We start from the raw sequence: 21956 nt of genomic DNA on the forward strand, positions 1-21956 counted from the left end.
GCTGTCACACACTCACAGATTCTTCATATCGTCATTTTTACACATAACATTCCCAATTGTGTAACAACAACAACAAAGATTCCAAAACTCCCATTTTTTGTTAGGTGGCTTTATTCATGCTTCACGTTGATTTGAGCTGTGTTTGTTCTTGTTACACTGAGCTGCACTTTGAGCACTCACAAAGCGGTCCAGCTCCCTCAGACCGGATGCTGAGATACTGACTTACAGCAAGTGATAATCCAACCCTCATTTTCACATATTTTCAAGTCCACATTACTTTTAAATTTGAAGGCCTCCCATCTGAGAGAGAAAGCTTCTTCCACTGTACTGACACAGTCAGCAAACAAGAGGAACAGTAAGGAGTGTCAAACGCCAGTGGAGTCCCACCAGGGATGCACAGACCAGCTGAAAGGGACGTGTCACTCCAGTGCAGATCCATCCCAGCCGAGCAGAGGTGGCAGTCGGGACGCAAGGTGCAGCCGTGTGCGGGATGGGGTGCGGGTGCAGCAGTGGGGTGTCCTGGCAAAGCAGGGCATGCAGAAGAGCAGGTCGGCACAGGGAGGAGGGGAGCGAGGTGGGGGGGACGACTCTCTAGGCTGGAGCAGGAGCTGCAGAGAGGGCGAAGGAAAAGGGGGGGAAGCAGGGAGGGAGGACAGCAGGGGAGGGAGGCAGGGCAGTATAAAAGCATCCGACACGTACCTCTCCCGACACAGAGCGAGGGGGCGAGAAAGTGGGTCTGGAAGCAGCAGCAGCAGCCAGGAGGAGCGGCAGCCGCTTGCAAACACGCACGCACGGTGGCAGGAGAGAGTGCGGCGCTGCCCCTGCCAGCCCTAGGGCACTGGAGGGAAGAGAGGAGAGATGGAGCCAGGTATCCAGCTCCCCGGGAAGACAGCGAGCAGCTGAAGCTTTTTGCAGCCTCCCGTCCTCCGCCCCCGCTCCCATTTCCCACGGCTAAGCCAGGGGGTAGAAAGGAGGAGGAGGAGGAGGAAGGGGGTCGGGGGAGGGAAGCAGCAATCTGCTCCTCTTTTTGCCCGGGAAGCTCGCAGCCGCCCCGTCGAGGGCTGGGAGCCGGCGGGGGTCGCGGCGCGCCCCTCTCCGTCCGCCCCGCACGGCGAGGGGCCGGGGCAGCGCGGGCCCGGCGGGGCGGGCAGGGCAGGGCGACGCCTCGACGGGCGGCCGGAGGGGAGGGGGGAGCGGCGGGGCGGGCGAGGACACGGCGGCGGCAGCGGGGGAAGCTGGTCCGGGGGCCACCCCCATCCCCGCGCGCGGAGGGAGGCGATAGCCCCGAGCTCTCTCCTCCCCTCGGAGCGTCCCGGCTTCCCCGCCATGTGAGACTCGTCCCCAGCCCCCCCGCCTCGCTCTGCCTCCCTCCTCCCTCTCCCTCGCACACACGCTCCCGGCTCCCCCCGTCCTCGCAGCGTCTCCCCGCCGGCCGCCGAGCCCCGCTGCTCTCCGCCGGCCGCGGCTCCCCGAGCCGGTGGGGGTTCGGCCGCCCGCTCCCTCCCTCCGACGGCCCGCGGTGCCTCTGGCTTGCAGGGCTGCCCGCAGAGACGCCGCCGGCCGCGGGTACCTGCCACCCGCCGCCGGGCAGCGCTGGGACTCTGGCCGCCGCCGCGGCATCCCGCCCCGACGTGGCTCCGCCGTGGTGTGGCGGCCCCCGCTGCTGCTGCTGCTGCTGCCGCCGCTGCCCCGCGCCCGCCGCCCGCCCCGCCGACGCCGAGAGCGGCGCGGTCCCCGCCGCCCGTCCTGCGGCTCCTGGGGCCGGGGCCGGGGTCGCCCCGGCGGCGGCCCCGGCTGCGGCGGCGGCGGCGGCCGCCGCGGCTCCTCCTCCTCCTCCGCCTCCTCCGCGGCCGCCGCCGCGGGGCCCTAAAGCCGCTCGGCTCAAGAGGATGGTGCGGCTGGCGGCCGAGCTGCTGCTGCTGCTGGGGCTGCTCCTGCTCACCCTGCACATCACCGTGCTGCGCGGCGGCGGCGGGGAGCCCCACGCCCCCACGGGCGCCGGCAACCACAGCCAGCGGCAGGTGAGTGCCGCCCCGCCTCCCCCACCACCCTCCCGCGTCCCCCGGGGCCGTCGGGGGCGGCCGGGCAGCGCGGGGCTGGCCGGGCTATCGGGAGCCAGCGCCGTGCACCTGCCCCGACCGCCTTCTCCTCCTTCTCACGCCTCCCGCGCCTGTCCCGACCCCGAGGGTTCCCCCGCCCGAGGGCTCTCCCCGGGCGCGCACGGGGTGTCCCCTGCTCCCCTTGGCTTTACGCTGTCGGGGGCAGCGGTGGCAAAGGCAGAGCTGCTCCGGCGCCGCGGTTCGATGCTGTGCGGGAGGCGTCGGGGCGGCTCCCACGCGTGTTCCCGCAGCGGGCGACGGCCGGCGCACCTGAGAAGTCTGTGGGGCAGGCGAGGGATGGAAGCAGCGGTGTCAGGCACAGCATGTCCCACCCAAGACGCCCCTTCGTAAGGGCACAGCAGTCCCCACAGTGAGAGGGAAACAGATAGGTGTATGGTCTCGGGAAATACTGGAACAAAATGTATGGCTTTCCTTGGAAAGCGTCAAGAGACAGGCTGACAGCCCTGAAATAGGCAAGAAACTTAGGGTGATAAGTGCTTGTGATGCGAAGGACAGCGCTTGTGACCCAGCCAGCCTTTTCCAGTCTTTTGAAAGACTTCTCCCATGAAACCAAACTGTGTTTTATGTCCTACAGAGGTAAAGGACTTTTTTGTTCTGTTTCAGTGTTTTTGCAGGTGATTCTTTTTATTCAGTATCACATGTTGCCGTTCATTTATAATGGTTGGAGACAGCGATCAAAGCTGCAGAATCACCAACATCCCCAGACAAAGTTTGTAAATCTCTGGTCAGTTGCATGTGCCCTGACCAACTCTTTTCTCCTGTATCCAAGCGGTAAAAGAAAAATCATCTGCCAAGTCCCACGATGAACTGACAGAAAAATATCTAATTATTGTCACCATAAATTTATGTAAACCCTCCCTCGTCTGGATAAGACTCATAGCACCAGCAGAGTATAAAAGCACAAGGAGAACTAAGGAGAGTGCAGGCTGTACTGATCATTGTATGCGTGGGATCCCCAGCTGGTGGTCTACCAAACGAACCCACTGGCTACAGGAGGGAACCCAGAGCTGCAGGCTCAACATCCCAGTCACAGCCTGCAGTCAGGTCCCCCTAACTCAGAAAACCTCCTGCTGAACTTGGTGGGAGTCCTGCTTGGGAGTGCTGAGCCATGCACTTTGGTAAGGCCCCACCGTGCTGTCTCTGTTCTGAGCTGCAGTTTTATCACCGGCTTGACATTCCAGGATGGGTTTTTTTTAATATCGGCAATATTTCTGGTAATAATGTTTTATAAATTATGCTTTCTTTCCTCATGGGCACTGGAAATGCCTTTTAAAATGATGTTCCTTGGAAAAGTAAATTTGGAGAGGTTTTTTATGAGGTGTTTGCTATCATTAGAATAAACCTGAATTTGGCTTTTCTTGACAGGCTTGTAACATAATGAGAGAAACATCTGGGCAAGTGGGAACTCTGGGTGATGCCATTTCCCTGAGGAGCTCCTTTTAGAGCACTATTGTAAGGTTAGGGTGAAACAAGAGGAAAATCATCTTCAGATAATTATCCTGGATTACTATCATTGTAGTTGGCTGTCTCATGAAAATCTGTAGCTTGTTGACTTCAAGAACTTTTTTCTGTCCAGTGATTTTTTACAGATTACCTTAATAAACTCTGTGCCTTTAAGCACTGTGATAGCTTTAGCAGTTCATATTTTCATGTTTTGCCATTTGTAGAATTGAAATTTTTATATACTTCCCGACTGAATTGATTCTGCAGTTATGTATTTGAGAGACTGTGTCTGTACAAAACATTATGGGGGGAAAGGATATTGATTAGAGCAATTGGTTAAACAGATGGAAGTCTATCAATTTTTTTTTTGTTTTTATAACTTCCAGGGATTCTATTGCTAGCTGGATTCTATTGCTTTAGAAAGTTGCACTTAAGCAGGCAGATACTTCCATTCAGAGCATCACAACGTAAGATCTCAATGGGAAGTTTGCACTGGGATCTTCTGATTTTGACAGGTTTTAGGCTGTATCGTGGCTTGTGCTGAAGTGAAATGCAAAATCCTGGTGCACTGCACTCCGAGGGAGAGAATCAGAGTGGGAAACAAAACTGCACAACTTCAGACTTAGAAATCTCTCAGGGTTTTTCTGTCTTGGTAGGTCTGTGGAGAGGAATGATTGTGAGGAGTACGTCAGTGTTGCATTTGATGAAATTTCGTTTGAAGAAGTGTGGCAAATCCAGGAAAGAGTAATCTTTGCAGCAACTCTTTATAGATGTCTTTTGACATGGCAAATTTGTATCAAAAGCCCCTGGCTTTTGATTATCAAACGTGGAATATGATGTTAGGACTTACGCACTCTGCACAAGTGAGGTGGTCAGAATTGGGTCCTTTTTACATAAAACGGATTCAGGAAGAATCCTTAGTAATCTTAAAATATTGTTGGAGATTTAAATAGTCTAAAACATTTGTAAGCATTTGAAGTCTGATTCATTAAGGGAGGAAGAGCTTCTCTTTCTCCCATCCCTTGGTCCATCAAATGAAGGAAGGATTTTGTAAGACAGGTTTTGATTTCTTTTGGTATTTCAGTTGGGTTAACCCCTGCAATTTATTAGACTGAGAGATGAAAGAAATATAGAAAAAAACCCCTTCCATCCTAAAATTAAACAAGTTATTTTTTCCTCCCTTTTGTTTTTCCCCTTTGGTGCCCTTCCCCAAGCTGTGTGTGCCTCCAGAGATTCCAGATGTCTGCGATTGTCTTGTGCCGCTGTGACTGGCTGTAAGGGAGCAGCAGTGAGAAGAAAATCCTGTTGTACGCCTGTGGTGCTCTTTGGGATGGGTGAGACACAAGCCCAGGCTCCCTTCGTTCACTGCTGCAGCAATGGTTGCTGGACCTCCGCGTGGCTGCGGTTTCATGCTGCTGTTAGAACTGGGTCGTGGCAGGGCAAACTAACACAAAATGGGAAATCCACACTGGAGTTGTAAAATAGCTCAGAGTCTTGAGTTATGAGAGGGAATCAACCTTGTGTTTCTCAATCAGATTTCATTCCCCTCCTTCCATCTCTTCCAACGGGGAAAAAGAAAAAGGAAAATTGGGGAGGGGGGAGATTTTGTCTGGTGAGAATTCTACTAGGTCTAATTTAATTAGCATCCAGAAGCTGTTGTGCAGCATCTTTATGAAATAAACAAGTACAAACTTTCTTTTCTGAAGAAGGGCAAATGAAGCCATATTAAGAGATGGAAAAAAGCATCTTGGGTATGTTTTTATCTTTTTACATAGTTTTAAAAGGAAGGGAAGGCTTGAACATAAATTTTGGAAGACATTTTTAATACTTTACGATGCTCTAAAATCTGTGCTTTCATTCTGAGAGAAAATATTTCATCGCAAAGTTTATCCCCGTCACTTCTAATTTTTCCATAGCAGGCCTTGCACACCAAGAAAAACAGTGTTCCCACACCAAGAAAAATGACCTTGTAAAATGCAGTAACGGAGCCACCAACAATATATGCCATAGCACATGAACTCAGATTCTCCACTGCAGTACTTGCAGCAGTATTACATTAGCCTGAAACTCGGTAGTTGTGCTTAAAACTGGAGCTGCATAAGAAAACATAATTTGAAAAGCAGAACAATGCTGTAAACAGATTTTTTTTCCTTCTAATCACCCTGCTCCTGCCCTTGCCCCCCTCTTCAATAAGCGTGCAAGCAATTACAGCGTGTCGGAAACGCTCTCTGAGCCCTACCAGAAGAAACACATTCTGCTGCTTATAAGTGGTTGCACAAGAGTCGCTCTCCAAGCTGTGTGAGGAGCCCTTTACAGGGCTGAGCTCGTGATTTGCTTCCAAGATCCCCAGCTCAATGGCATGAGAAGTTTAGCAATGGTTCACTGTCTGCTACCTTTGCTGGCATGCATTTCAGCCTTTTCAGGGCTTGTGCGCTCTTGCTGACCCTTGTACAGCATTCAGGCAATTTGCAAAATTATCTCCAGTCGCATATGGTGGCATATTTCAGCTTTCTGGCTTCCTCAGTTAAGTAGGACTCAAGCTGTTTACTTTGGGAGTGTTTTAGACTGGCCTTTTTTAAAGCTTATTTGAGCTCTGGAGCTTTAAGTTTGGTTTGCTCTAATAGGAACCGATTGTCTAAGTCATCTTTGAAAACCTGTTGATTCCACGCTCTTCCTTCTTGTTTTCCTGACTGCCCTTAGCCTGGATAAGGTGCCAGTAAGTGGATGTACGTCGTGTATTTACTATGAACACTAAGTCCTTCTCTGCCTCAAGAGAAGTTTATACATTACATGAATAGCTTTCAGAGCAGGTGGCTTGTGAGTTGGGCTTGTGAGTTGCTGATTCTCTGCAGCCCAAAGTCTCTCTTGGGGAGGTGGTTCCTCATCGCAGAGGACACTGTTTCGTGCTTTTTGGCAGTGACAGTGAAACCTGCCTGTTCTCAGCAGGCTTTTCTGTGTAGGTTCTTAACTGAAGTTCACTCTTCGGCATATGTTCCTCCAGTTATGCACTAAGATTTAGCAATGGCTTAGTCCATGTGCAGTTCATTCTCTCATCTCCCAAGGGAGGGAATTATGTGTGCTCTTTAGTGGTTTTGCTAGTGGGCTGTGGCTTGTTCCAGGATCCAGGGGGAAGGAAGGGTGATTAGCTTTACGTGTACTGCTGCTGCATGCATGGAAGCAAAGGATAAAATGGGAAACAAGGGTGAAGGACTGAGACTGCTGCACTGAGCAGAGGACCATTTTCTGGCATCCATTGCTCCCAGGAGAGATTCTTTCACATTTCAAACCCAGCTCCCAGAAATCTCCAGAAAGTGTTAATTACATTTCTCTTCATACCTATCACTTTGATTAATTTCCTAGCAAACTCAGGTCCTTGGTGGAAATTTTGGTATCTTAGACTACTGCAATAATTCAGAACCAGTATTGAAGAATATTTTATTTAGTTGTGGCTGCAAGGAGCAATGTTAGGCAGGTATGAATGTAACTTCCTGAATTAAATTTTACCAAGATGTTTGGATGAGGCATACTTTGCTAAACATCTCTTCAGCTCAGCAGCTAACAGTTACTGTACTGCTTATCCTGGATCATCGCTGATAAATACCTGGCATTAAATCACAAGGTGCCTCTCTATTTTGTCTCTGGAACTATAGATCAGAGCAGTTTTTTCCTAGTGCTTCATACTGAATAGTCTCTTTGAGTTATTTAGTTCTGTTTTGAGCAAGATTTAGGATTGTTTTCCAGCTTTTTATAGTATTGAGCTTGTTGTAAGAAAAAAGCAGAGTGTGTGTTGTTCTAAATTCATTCTGGGCCATCACAGTGTCTTCATGTCCATTCCCATGGTCCTGGAGCCAAACACAAAACGCAGTGGCTACTACAGGGAGAGGTCCAGTTACACTCCTTGTTTTGCCTTTCTCTTCTCTCAGTTGATCCTTACCTGTGCTCTAGGGCTGTGTGTGAGAGCGGAAGGGTTAAAGGCAAACCTGCTACCAGGGGCTTGAGCCCTCCAGCCAGATGGATGACTCATGGCAATGCAAGGAGTGGTGGGTTTGAGACTGGCTCCTGGGAAAGTCTAGAGCTGTAGTGATTGCCCTTGGTGAGAGTAGAGGTCAGTTGGTCATGGCAGCTACAACAGTGATACAACCACACTGCTCCTGACCCCTTGCTCTTAAGCAAAACTCTCCTTCACTTCTCCTGCTTCAGTTGCCAGCCCTTAGGTTCAGTAACATTTCCCTGTTCTGTCCTTTCCTAATGCCAGCTGTCCACAAAAACAGGAAGCCTAGAGCCACAGCTCTTCTGGTGGCCTCAACAATTTCATCACTGTGTGGTGCTGGTCAGTGTGTACTGTTAGGACCTGCAGGTAGGTAGCTGAGCCCCAGTACTTAAAGGTTCAGCATACTGAGCTGTTTGACACCTTGCTCTCCTGCAGAATTCCTTTGCTGAGCAGACATCTGTTTAACCAATCCAGGTTATGTTGAATGTAAATTGGGAACAGTGGTTTGAATTCAGCATTGTTCTTTTGTCTCATATCTACTGCATCTCTGTATCAGTAATCAATGCTGAATTGTTCCAAAATGGTGGAAAACACCGTCAAACAATGGAAGAATTGTGGATAAGGTGGAAACACCGGCTGTGTTATGTCACAGCATCTGAAAACTTCATAGAAAGTGAAATGCAGAAGGCAGTAGTATTGATAATGATGCAGACAATGCAGGCTTGGCCTTCCAATGTAATATGTATGTTTGAAAAGCTTTCTGAAGTCATATGTGAAGAGATGGCTTCTGAAAACCCAGTCATCGGTATGTATTCCAATGGGAAGAAAAAATCAGTTTGAAAATCTCTAGGTTTTTTCAGATGCACAGATTTGTGAACATTCATGCTTAAGAATTTCTCCTTTGTTTTCCTTTATTATGTAAAAGTGCACATAGTACAAGTAGTGCTAGGAAATAATTTTGCCGTACTTTTCTTACGCTTACATTCTTCTGTGTCACTTTAAAATCTTGAAATACACTCATATTTCAAGTATATAGACAGACAATTGAGATGTTTCCTTACACAAGCATAAACCTAAAAAATTGAAGCAATGTAGTTTTGCTTTGTGCTTACATCCTGATTTAGCAGCTTTTGCAGGTTTACCTGTCAGAGTTGGTTGCTTTATGCTCTTCTGTGTGCTTTGCCAGTCTTCCTTGCAAACAGATGTGGTAGTACCCAGTTGTGCCTCATTTGTTCTCTTCACGGTGTTGGGTAGTGCTTATTTGGCCTTTTTGTTACGACTCTTACCTTGCTGTCTGCTTCAAGACTGCACTGCATAAAAACCCTTTGAATTGAATGAATAATGTTCAGTTTTCAGAAAGAAGACTTCTTAAAAGTATTATTTTTCAGTGGTATCCTTTATTTTTCCTTATTTTACTTTTCAGATCTCAACCCAAGCTTATGGATGTTGCGGTTCCAGTATTGTGGTGTAGCTTGTGAGCGATGTGCAGCGCAATGGGTCTCCAGCCTGAATGGAGGCACTGTCACAAATGAATAATGAAGTGTAACTTTAAAGTGAAAAATACAAAGTGCTTTAGTAAAAGGCAGAAGGAAGCACTCAATGATGCAGTGGTTACTGTTGCGCTTTAAGACCATTGTGCCTATTTTACAAGTTTTAAAAGACAGTAAATGCCAGGCTAAATTCATAGTCCAAAGCATAGAGATGAATAACATTTCCAAGAAACAGCGTAGTGAGCTCATTGGTACATCACCAAGAGCAGAATATTTCCAGTGTTGGTATTTCCATGTACTTTTGATTTGAAATACCAGAAAAAGAAAGAAAACAAAGTAAAATGTAACTTATTATTGTAATAAGGGATGGCTCGCCACAGTGGTCACTTCTGTGGCACTGCAATGCTTGGTTAGAGGAGCTGGTGTGGGCGGTACTGGTAAGCAGTTCCTTTATCCTTTAGTCCTTGTTTTTCAAGTGCTTGGAGAACTCATAGCCATGGGTCATATCTTTTTTATCCTTCTCTTCTAGCAGTCTAACAAGATGAAAGCAGGCCTGGAGTTGTTCACCTCTAAGCCTTTAATGTATGGAGGTGCTCCTGAAGATGAGAGGGGAAAATCAGAGATGAAACCTTTCTCTCACACTCTCGGTGGAGTCAGTGCACATTGAAAGGCAGTATGAGTTCAAACATCCCTTGGCTTTTATGCCTCTGTGCTAGACCTGCATTCTCAGTGTGTTTAAATTGACCTTGCTCCACTGACTTCCACAAAGCAAGACAAGTCAATGATTTGTGTCAGCTGCAGAGCCAAGATCCTCTTGAATATAAATCTTTCACAGCTCAGTTTTTCTACAGAACTGATAAGCACATAGCACGTGTCCACCCATATAGACAAGCTGGGCCCTGGTGTGTGGCTTTCTTCATGTTGCATGAATTAATTTCCATCTGTTATGTTTCATTGCACTGAAAAATCCAGGACTGTTTGTTCCACAGTAATTCTTCCTTGAGAAGATTAACATTTCCTCTTTGCCAGGGCTGTGGAGATCGGTTCTCATGACAAAACCAGAGAGTTCTGTGTACGTGTCTATAAAAACCAAATAGTGCCCCATCTGTTTCTGCCACTGGGGCTGCTCTAAGAAAAGAGGATTTCTCCCCTTCTAAGGAGCAGTTACTGAGTCCATGTTGTCCATGGGACAGGTTTAGCTTCCCAAATGCTCCCTTCAGGCAACTTGCCTTTGCATTCCCATTGTGTTGGGTGCTCAGGTACTGAGGTTGGGCACTCATTTGAAACACTTCCTCTAGTAGAGGAATGCCCAGGAATGCTGAGCAGGAGGTGGGGTCTTTTGTGTTGGAAGAGCTGTGTTGCAGGCTGTGATGAGGAGGTGGCTGATGGCAGAGAAATCATGACAGAAATAAGACGGAAGAGAATCTAGTGATAAGACAACTATTTTTTTTTTAAGCTAGTGCTTCAAAAATTAGTTACACAGCTTTGGTATCTTTATTGCCTTAGAAGTAACCCAGCAGCAGCAGTTTTTGCCTGAAGAAACCATAATTACTCTACTGGAAGCAGCTGCCAAAGTTTACTACAGATAAAACATAAATTTGCTTGGTTTTATCTGCCATATGCACCAGTGCAGGACTTCAAAATCAGTATGGGGTTGGTCTCAATGTAACATTAGTAACCAGATAGTTAGTAATGTCTGTTTGTACAAGCTACCCAAAGAAACAAAAAGGATTAAGAGTTAAAAAAATGAAAACCATAGCTGTCTAGCACAGATTCTGTAACACCCTGATTCTATACTCACCTCCTACATCATGTAAATTGTTTACTCACTACTTAATTTCATAGCCAGAAATTATTCAGCTTCTATTTAGCAACACGATAGCAAAAAACTGTCACGTCTTTCATGTCTATGCTTACAATTCTCTTCTGAAAGTGCCTCTGGAAGTTACCTCAGTAATCAGACTGGAGTTGTTTAAGATGCAGTCTATATATTGGCATTTTGTGCTCCTGATTTTAAGATTCTCTGGACTGAAGAAGTCTATAAAGGCTTGCTGCAGAGAGCAGGCTATAACAAAGCAGTTAACGATTCTCATGACATGAATGCTGCCATTTCAGTTTATTTGAATGACACTGGCATTCTGTCTTAAATATATTGCTTTTTATTAGTTGGTTGGGGTTTTTTTGAAATCAACTCAATATTAGGCATGGGTATGCATCTTAGCTAAACTATAACCTAGCCAGTCCATGCCTTTTGCCCTGTGAAGTACCCAGAGTTTTTCAAAACATGTAACCACAGTGATATTTTTATAAAGGAATGTTCACCTCATGGGATTTTTTTAAGGTGTTCTATTTTTTTTCCAAGTTACAGCTTCACTTTATTGTACATGATGTCCAATAAAAAAGATATATGTCTGCGATTGGACTTTGAAAAAGGGCCATGGTGCCTATTCCATTTAAAGGGAATGAAGTCAAGCAGTAAATTTGCTGGTCGCCCTTTTCATATTGACTGTATCTTGGCCAGCAGTTGGTCTTTGATGTTGTAACAATAGAGCAAAGGCAGAGGAGGAGGAGGATTAGGACCTCCATAATATAAAAATAAGCCTGCATTCATCATGATTTTTATAGAGCACAGTCCCTGCCTACTGGAGGTTTGCAGTATAGACATAATGTTCTGCAGAAGAGTATGGCAACTTTAACATTTGCAGGTGGTTTACAATTCATCCATCATTAGTCCTACCATTTCTTCTTTATTCAGTTTCTTTAGTTCAGCATTTAACTTTTCCTATCTTGTTATCGCTTTCTACAATAGGAAAGCAGATGTTTGTCAGGACAGAGCTGCTGGAGTATCATTTTCCATAATGGGAGTTGATCATTGTGTTATTTATGAACGGCTCACTGCAGCTGGCCAATAGAGTGTCTACTCCTCACCTTGTGCTTTAGAGTCCAGGCTTTTATGGGGAAAGAACAGGGGGCTTCATATGTGTATGTCTAACATTTGTGAATATACATCTCAAACACGACCCAGGGCAGCCATACTGCCTGTGTCTTCAGGCGCATTGGAACAATAGTGCCAAAGATTTCCAATGAGCTGTGTAGCCTGATAGAGCCCTGGAAATTTTGATATGTATTGAAATAGTAGCAGCACCAGCTCTCAATCCAAATATGCCAGGGGGAAAGGGTCATCCATTTCCTGAAAATGTTTAAGGTACCAAGATGTGCTGAGTGCTGGTGGGAGCAGATAGGCTTCAAAATGTGAGCAGACCTTGGAAAGAGGCAAATAATCCATAGTGTGCTGTTGTAGCTGTGTGTGTAGCATAGCAAATGTGGAAGGCAGCATGAAAGGAGTGTTCCCAGGGATGCAATGATGGCAGCCGCAATGAGCCTGCTGCAAGGGGATCCACATCAGAAGCCCAAAGGCAGCTCTTAGGAAACCATCTGGGGCTGCGTCAGATTAAATTGCTGTACTACACCCAATTCCAGTGGCTCTTGCTTAAGACATGACCCTGAAGTCTCCTGACAAGGCAAAACACCTGGAAGCTTGTCTACCAGACTCCAAAGACACCCGACCCAAGGAAGGGAAGGGGTGGGGGGAAGATGCCAATCCGTGGTGCATTTGACAGTTCAGCACTTGACTTAGGGTTGTATCCTGTGCCTTCTAGGTGTTCAGATTAGACTGGTGAGTTCAAACTCATGAACAAGTCACTGCTTGCCAGCTGAGCTGCAGTAGCTCCTTAGATGTCTTATTCCACCTTCATCCCACACAAAATACAAGGTGACTTTATACTTATTAGTAAGTCAGCACTGAGCAAACAAGCCCTGCCCAGAGCTCTCACCGGCGTGACAGCACTCTGTCCTCAGACCAAGCGCTCCATGGTCACCAAACACATGGCTCGTCAGTGGGGAACCTGGGTTTTAGTAACCATCTACCATGGCAGCCATTGGAGAGGCAACATCTGGTGCAGAAAATGCACACATGCTATTCTGTGCTCAGCTCTGTGTGTCCATCGAACCCAGACACAGCGCTGTCTTGGCTGTTTCTGCTTTCCTCAGCTGATAAAAGCAAACTATGTGAGGCTCAGCCAGTGTAAGGTGGGAGTTCTGGCTAGTTAGAGGCATCACCTAGTGTTTAAAAGGGTTTGCCCTTGAGAGATCAATAGCTCTGAAAAAGCTGCTGAAATCCTTCAGTGGATGTGAATTTGATTCCTGCTCTTCTTTGATCTGGCATTCATGGCATTTTGAATAATGTAAATCAAAGCTCACCTACCCATCCCTCTTTCTTCTTCTGTCTCCTAAGAGGATCATTTTTTCATGTTCTTAGGAATACAGCTTTGGCTGTCTTAACATCAAGATAAAATGAACTCATTATTTGCATAACATCAGAGGAAGGGCCAGATTAATACTGCCTCTCTGATTTTTTTCCTTCCTTTATCCTATTCCTACAATAAAATACAAGAAGTGTTTGCACATATATGGACTAAGTGGGGGAAAAGAGCCACATATGCCAATTCCCTGATACGCACTGCTATCATTGATAAAAGGAGACACAATTACATTGTTATATTGGGTTATAAACCCCATAATACTACCATGACAATTATTGCAGTTGGCTTGTAGCAGCTGTATGAGGAGGAAATATATATATTTATCTCTTTAGCAGAGTTAAGTAGCTGGAAGTGAGTTCTGAGCCATAGCCTTCAGTGTCTCTGCTGTATCTGCTTTGGGATCTCTGTATAGAGCTGTTGTCCCTCCCTGGATCTGGTTTATCCACCCGGATTTCATCTCTGTTCCTCACCAGAGGAGGTGAGGATACACAAAACTGAGCTTCTTATCTTTCCTCTCGTACCTTGCTGCTGTGTTGGGCTGCTGGGACTAATCTAAAGATGCTTTTTGCCTGCTCCCATACACTTTATTGTCAGTGGCGTCTCGGTGGCTTCTGGTGCTATGTTATAGCAAGTTTGAAAAATAAAACCATTTATCCTAAAAATAGCTAGAACTAACTAGTGATCATGGGGTGGAGGGGAGACAGAAATGAAGATATTTTCATTTCACGTAAGTGTCAGATTCAAAAGCATCTGCCTTGTTCAGTGTATGTATGGTATTCATTTCCTGTCTGCAGTCGATTGGAATGCCCCCCGAGTCGTTTGAAATTGAAAATCGAGTCATGCTTCTTTAATCAGCTCTAGGAAATAGCCCCCTCCCTTACTGTTCTAAGAAAAATTATATATACATGCATAGAATTCATAATACAAAAAGTCCATGCTTGGCTCCAGGGCAAATCCTTTCTCCCCTCTTAGACAGAGAAGGGTCTTCACTGTGTCTTGCCATGGTGTGCTGCCTATCTACTGACTTGCTCTTCTTCCCCATCATGTCACTGGAGGGAGGCCTTTCTCCTGTGTATCCACATCCTCTGGTTTCTTGATCTGTCACTCGGGCAGCTCAAGGACGTAGAGCAAGAGAGCATGATGTCCACTGCTGATGGCTTGATATGAAACCACAGCAAGTATTGCCTCTGTGTGCAGATGCCATTTATGCTAATTACTTCCAGTTGCTCCTGTATCAGTCTCCAAATTTTCCTAAATGGAGAGGGTAAAGCCATGCACTTGAAAGAGTATTTCCCTGCAGGAGCTGAGGTGCGTGGTCGTGAGGCAGCTGCTCAGATTTCTGCTGCTGTTTTGCTGTAAACTCCTGGGTGTAGTAACCCCTTCCAGCGAGTGTTGTGAGGCACATGGTGCACAGATATTGAAGGTAAACAAACACTGCCTTTCCTCTGCCTTCACCCTCTCCCTTCCATCCAAAGGAAAGTGAGTACTGGTGGGGAAAGCAGCTAAGGGAGAGGCACATAAAATTATCTCGCAGCGATTTGATGGTGTGTGTGTTTTGAGCACCAAGACTCAAATGATTTGCCTTTTTTCAGGCACAGGAGTAGCTTTGCCAGAAGCACAGGAAACATCATGTTTTTGGAATATAACACTTGTCTGCTTTCTTGCTTTCCTGTTATTAGCTTTTGCTTATGTGATGAAGTCATCATGTAACTTTTAGTCCACAGGGACTAAACACTTTCTAGTCTCTAAAAACATCTGCCAGTTAGCACAGCCAGAGTCATAGACACTTTTGAAAGCATAGGGTGGATATTCAGTGGCATATGAGAGGGAGACACACAGGCTGGGAATAGCTGTTTCTTTGAAACTAACAGCTGAAGGCAACTTTGGAAATTGAAAAGGCTTCAAGTAAGGTTACTCTTTTAGCTAGGGAGAGATGAAAACTTTACTTATTAAAGCTGGTTCACCTAGTGAAATCCCAGCCGTAGTGATTTAGTGGAATAAACTTGCAAAAGGACATAGTTTAAAACCCAGGAAAATAACTTAAGATGTATGTTTGTTCTCCTTCACTTACACTGACGTTGTGTGTGCTGACCTGCAAAGCCTGACCAAAGAGTTGTGTACAAAAAGTATTAATATTTTGGATTTCCTTTGCAGTTTTGATCACAGCTTAAGGCAGCTTTTCCCATTTTGTTGGAACCCAATGTGTAAATTATGATGCAGGTTTCAGATGATGGGTGAGATTAAACTAGTTTAATTCAATTTTGCCAGGGTAAAAGGGAATTCCGTTTGAAGCTTTATTTTACTACTGACTTTTTGCAAGTCTTTAATGAAATCTAAATAGAATTAGAACTTTCAAAGAATTTGCATTTTGGCACCACAAGTTGTTAGAATCAAATACTTGGGCTACTCTTCAGTTGTACCTTTGCCTGTTCAGCCACTAAATCAATTTGTCCTGTGTGGAGAGCTCCAGCCAGGCAGTGATTACAGGAAAGAACTTTAGAGTAATGAAGAGTAACTAAATGTTTACCAGCAGCTTAGGCAACTGAAAATATCTGTTAACTACAAGCAAAACTTGGCACTGAGAGTCGGTCAAAGCCCTACACAATTTAATTCTGTGTGCTTGGCTGTCCCCTGGATGGCTGAGTATCTGCTGAAGAACAAAGCACCAGTGTTGTACTACATTAGAAAATTTGCTAAAGGGCCTCTGGTTTTTTCCAGCAGATATTGAGCTGTAATCACCACCAAGTTTCTATTATCAAAGTGTTTATGCAAACTGGCAGTTCTTCACCTCCAAGCTGAACCATACTGTTTGTATTTTCCAGCTGAATGAAAACATGAAATACAAGCAAACAACAGAGCATAAAAAATAGCTGTGATGTGAAATGTGTCCACAGCATGCAGCAAAAGGTTGCCAGATCTGAGCATAATATGGTTGGTTTTCTCCTTAAGCTCAGAGTTAAAAATATTGTCTGCCAGAACAATTCAGATGTGGACCCACTGTTTGCCAGTATGTTATGGAGGAGGCAGGAAGCTTGGTGAGCGAAACTGCCAAGCAGAATCTGAACAAAGGATGGACCAAAGCTTGATGACTGCAAGTGAATAAACTGGCTCAGTGGAGGAAGAATGGTCTTAGAGCTGCTCTGGCACTCGGGGTGTATCAGTTCGAAAGGTTCAACAAGGCAACAGCCTTTTCCTCCACCACGGAGGGTCCTGACGTAGTGTTGGCCATGTGCCTCCAAAGGGCTGTCTGGGACTTCCTAGATGTGAAGGGGCCGTCAACCCTACAGCCCGAGGATCTCTGCAGTATCCTGGCTACACGTTCAGTTCTCAAGATTTTCTATGTAGCCATGAGGGCTAAACTGAGAAGTTTTTAGTTGTAGAAGCCCTAAAATTCAAAAGGTGTGACTCTGTGATGAATGTGCCCGGATGCTTTGAGATGCTGGTTCTGCTGTATGCAGCTCCTACAGGCTATTTCAGCATAAGGCAGAAAACCAGCTGTGGTGGACTGGGTGTGTGCTGGGGCATCCCAAGCACCTCACTGTGCTGCTGCTGGCACCCAACATCTACAGAGACCACTGCTCTAACAGTGGCTGTGGATGGATGTCTACCCTGAACTTCTTAACTTGCAGCAGTATTTGTGACTCCCTCCTGTTCTCCACAGAGATCCACAAAATCACTTCAAGAGCCATACAGCCCCTGAAGCTCATGTGTCCCAGAGCAGTATGCTGTGGGATCACTGGATTTGGTCTTTGCATGGCCACTTAGTCCCACACACAGACGTACTGCAAGTTAGAACTGCATACAGTGTCGTTTTACCAATTTTGCTGGAGAGTTGGAGAATAATAGAGAACTACTAAAACATAGGCCATGATTAACAGAACTTTATTATCATTATTACTACCAACTGTTATCAGTGATTCATCTTTTATTTGCACAATGTTTAAAGCAGATGCTCTGTTTTGGACCTGCATAGTGAAAACAATTGTGTACATGCAAGCCAATGTCATCTGTTTTAAATTATTTATTAGCAGTGACTATCTCAAATGCGTTACTTATTTTTGAAACCATTAGTTTGTGCAGTTTTCTAAAGATAAGTAAGGTTTTTCACTTCACTGCTATATGTGAGTGTGGGGCAAGCTCATTTTAAGAAAAAATGAGAATATTTTAGTAGGGGAGTGGTTGCTGTGACACCCCTCTGGTCTGACTTTCTGTCTGAGTGCCTGGACGGTATGTGGCATTAATCATAAAAGAAATCTTTCTCTGTGTGTCTCTGATAATGTTTCTCAGCTGTTAACCTCACTGCCTGCTTCTCTAACACTGTCCGCATACCTCGCCCTGATAGGTCCCGAGCTGCTTACATTCATGATAGATGAAAAAAATAAATAAACTCCAGGAATTAGATCACCCAAGTTTGTTACACGTCTTGGATCTCTGGAGGTGAGAGTCTCATGTAGTATCCTGGTGTGTTACTCGGCCTCCCCAGACTGCTAAATGCTAAAGCGATCGTTTAAAAACCCACGACAGCCTTCAAAATGAAAACAATCTGTTTGGGCAGGTGAGAAATGAAACCAGTCCTAATGGCTATAATGGTTTTCTGTGAAGGCCCCAGGCCTCATTTTGTCTCTGATAGCAATATAATCTTTTATAGCGTCTGTGAAGTTTCCTAATAAATAAAAGTTCCTTGTCGCTGGTGGTTGAAGATGCTGTACAGGTGCATCATGAAAGTGCAGTGACAGACCCTCGGTTTTCAATTCAAGACCTCTTGTCAAGATCATTTTACAAGATATTTCAAAGGAGCATACAAGAAATAAGAAAGCAATGTAGCTGCAGCAGGAATTTAGTAATAGATTCCCTTGCTGCCTGGGAGCTGTTAGAATGTAAGTTGTATCAGTTTTCCAAAATCCTCTCGACTCCATAATTAGCAGTGCTTGTAAATGTGCCCTTACTTTGGTAAGTGGGGAGTGAATGAAGGAAAGTAATAAATATGAAGGACAGAGAAAGAGCAACTGCTTCATAATATTTTCTGTAGCTACAGTCATTCCTCATTTATTCTCTGTCTTGGTTGTTTTTCCAGAACTGGAAATGGTATTAAAATAAGGAAGAGAGGAGGGAGATCAACTTCTTGCTTGCCAAAATTGCAGAGAAATTCCTTTTTCCCCTAGTTTGGTATTTTGACAAGTTCCCATTTCTGTTTAGCTTCTCTGTGGGGAAGAGAAACAGTACATTTCCCTGCAGCTCATGTCTATCATGACAGAGGGAGAAACATCATGGGAAGGCCAAGGAGGGCATTAAAATACCGGTCTGATTATTGAAGAGTTAAGCTGCAGTATCAGGCAGAACATTTTTCCTGCATGCAGGATTGTCTCTTGGGGCCTTAAACCCTGCCATAGTGCAAGTCCCACCTGGATCACCAACACATAAAATTATCCTCACAAAATCCCTGTCTTTTGTGGTTTATAGATGGACACAAAGACATTCATATGTACTGACCTACTGCCCTCCCTTTTTCAGAGACGGGTGTTGCAAGGTGCATTACTCTGTAATGCAAATAATGTGTCAGATTCTCTCTCAAGGGTTTATTTCATTGTCTTGTCACACAACTGTGGATTATATGTTCCTGCCCTTATATACTGTCCACACTTGGAACACTCAAAAATCATAAGCTGTTTTTGTATTAGGATCTTCTATAATTATCTGATCCCATGGGGCTTGCAGAACTGTAGCTTACAGCCAGGATGAGTAACCTCTCAAAATCATCTTAATGGAAAGTTTAAACATTGTGAATAATCCTGTTAAATGAAGGGGGAAAAAGTGTTTTATCTTAAACTATTTAGAGCAGATGCATCATTTGAGTAAGAAACCAGTGTGCCTGAATTGGAAATGTCATAACTTCAAAGAAACTGAGTCAGTAGTTCTGAATGAAGTGACATAGCTTTTAAAGGAAGGCAAGCAACACTGCTTTCCCAAAAGCATCAGGAATAAAATTAAAAACACCTAAAAATAAATAGTGTGAAATATAAACATGGGAAATAATGTAAAAATAAGAAGAGAAGAATATCCCCCCTGAAAAAAAAAATTAAATTTCATCTATTAGCTTTGAAACATAAACCCTGTTTTCTTCAGAAAGGATGCTGGCATTGCAATAAGGACAAACTTTTGCCTGCTAGATGGGTCTTGGAAGAACCTTTGCAGAGCTAATGCAGTAGCACAGGGTGAGCACGGTCTTCTCTTCACACGCAGTTCAAGCTCACTTTTATTTGTGGCAGCCTCTTTAATCTTTTTACCAGAAATACACATTTCTAATACTGCAGATCAGCTTAGACATGACACCAAGAAGTATCTTCCTAAAAAATGGACATCTCTTCATTTTATTGACTGGAAATAAATGTCCTTTCACTCGTGGTACTATGAGCAGATAACTGGAATGATCACACATGCTGAGCATTTCCATTTGCCTGTGTTGCAGTACGATACAGAGGCCCAAGGAGCCCTATCTTGGGCTTTCCTAGTGTGAAAGGGACTGAGAGACAGCACTGCCTCTAGGTAGAGCACACACTCTTTAACCTGGGTCATTCCTGCCAGGCATTAGTCAACCCTGCTCTTGAAGTCAAGCTCCATGTCCCACTCAGTGTCTGCTCTGGGGCTTGGAAGTCGCTGCCATCAGAAATGTGTACCTGATGTGTCACTGGGGTCTCCGGGTCGTGTCCACCCTGAGCAAGCAGAGTGGCCCATCCTCCCTTGCCTGCAGCAGCCTTTGGGATGCAGCAGTTATCTTGTCCTCCCTCCGTTTTTCTTTCCAGTGTCAAGCAGCCCCGTCGCGCTCGGTCTGTAATTAATGACAGTCCCTGCCCCAAGCAGCTTGGTAGTGGGCCCGATCAGCCTGATGTCATTACCTCACCATGACAGTTTCCTAACTAACTCCATGTGATATTCCATCTGTTTGACACTATTAAAAACTTTTTATATAGCCCTTATTATTGTAGTTGCTGAGCTCCCCGCAAACATCTCAGTGAGGAAGGGAAGTGCTGTTATCCCCACCAAGGCAACAGCAGACCATGACCTGTCAGGATCACACACCAAGTCTTGTCAGAGACTTAAATGTGGGTCTCCAAAGGCCTGGGTCAGCTCTAGCTGCATGGTATGTTAATGTGGAGGATCAGGATGCTCCTGAAGGGGCAGGCAGATAGGGAAAGTATAAAACTGTATGTGAGAATTTTATTAGTTTTTAATAAAATCTTACTTTATTTTTAATAAAGGTAAGATTATGGGCATGATACCCCAGTAAAAGTAGTTAAGTACCACTTTTTTTTTTGGCTCCTGACTGAAGTAATTTAATCACAGCACTATTACACCCTGTTGTTAGTGAGACACAATTGAAAAGCCATTTAATCCTCATGCACCAAGCATGTTAAATTCTGTCTGAAAAGTGTTAAGTTAAAGCACTAGCATATGAGTAAGGAACCTGAAGTTAGCTAAGTGGCCCTCAGTTTCGTTTCCCAGAGCTTGCTGCTGTGTGATGTGCTTTCTGCTTTATATTGAGTAACGTGTGGGCCACCAAAGACATCTGAAAGTCCTTCCTGGTCTCCAGCAAAGAGAAGAGCCTGTTTTAGCCTTCAAGCAAAGCACACTGTCAGGAGCACACACATTTTAGCACTGCACACATGCACTAGTTCAGAATTTGAACCTGTGCTGTAGATAAATGTATAAAGTTGCCCTTTTGGCACTTTCAGAGTGTAACCATTCTGGGCGTGACAATACAAAGACAATATTAATTCTGCCAAATCTGATTTTGCTCTTTACAAATGGAGTGCAGTGAGGAGGATAGAGAAGAAGCACCTTCATTTCTACTTGATACAATTTCACTTAGTCCAAGATAACTCTTCAAGCTTAGTTTATTTTAAGTCACTGAATATTTTCCTGAACTGAGCACAGGTTATATTGTAAAATCTCTTTAAAGGTCAATTTATAACCTTCTAAGCAAATAAACACAAAATAAAAGAAAAGGCACTGGACCTGTTATCTATCTGAGAGCTTAGCTAAAGGTATGCTATGGCTTAATTTGGACCAGGGGAGCTGGATGGAGATTGCGTTTAACCAGAAATGCTGGCAAAAATATGCTTCAGTAGAGCCAGAACCACATGTGGCCATTCCACTTTAATTGTGCTTGTTTTAAAAGATAGGTCTTTAACATTTACCCTCTCCATGCTTGCTGTCTCTTTATGAGCTGAAAATAAAAACTCCCCAGGCAGTCATACTAAGACCTCAAGCTAAAATTTTTCAGCTGAGTCAAACCCAAAACCTGTGCTGAATCTGCTCCATGCTTTTTTTTTTTTTTTTGTAGCCATAAGAAGATTGGACTTCTCTGCTGTTTTTTCCCCAAGTCCCCAGGCTAGTCCTAACCGAGGGAGCCAGTGTTTTGATACTAAATGTGTCTCCTTGGTGAGGTCAAAGGCAGTGGCAGCAGTGCTACTGGTTCAGAGGCAGCCTGCTGTAATATACTACAAAACCCAAAAGTACGCTCAACAATAACAAAAGCATTAACCGCTGACCCACAGCTTGGTGAAATTCAATCCCACCATTAGGCAAACAT

At 45.0% G+C, this 21956-nt stretch overlaps 1 protein-coding gene across 2 annotated transcripts in view; it reads left to right on the forward strand.

The window, feature by feature from the left end:
• The first annotated feature begins 1862 nt into the window (after nt 1-1862).
• The window catches only part of ISM1 (isthmin 1), a 40034-nt gene continuing 19940 nt past the window's right edge, over nt 1863-21956 (forward strand). Inside the window, exon 1 of one of the 2 annotated variants that reach the window (XM_082302663.1) lies at nt 1863-2021. In XM_082302663.1, coding sequence (XP_082158789.1) covers nt 1890-2021 — 132 coding nt within the window. In that variant the 5' untranslated portion in view covers nt 1863-1889. The remainder of the gene's footprint in view (nt 2022-21956) is intronic. The other variant, XM_082302664.1, reaches the window with a different exon arrangement.

The sequence above is a fragment of the Coloeus monedula genome, assembly GCF_965178545.1.
Source record: "Coloeus monedula genome assembly, chromosome: 2".
NCBI lineage: Eukaryota > Metazoa > Chordata > Aves > Passeriformes > Corvidae > Coloeus > Coloeus monedula.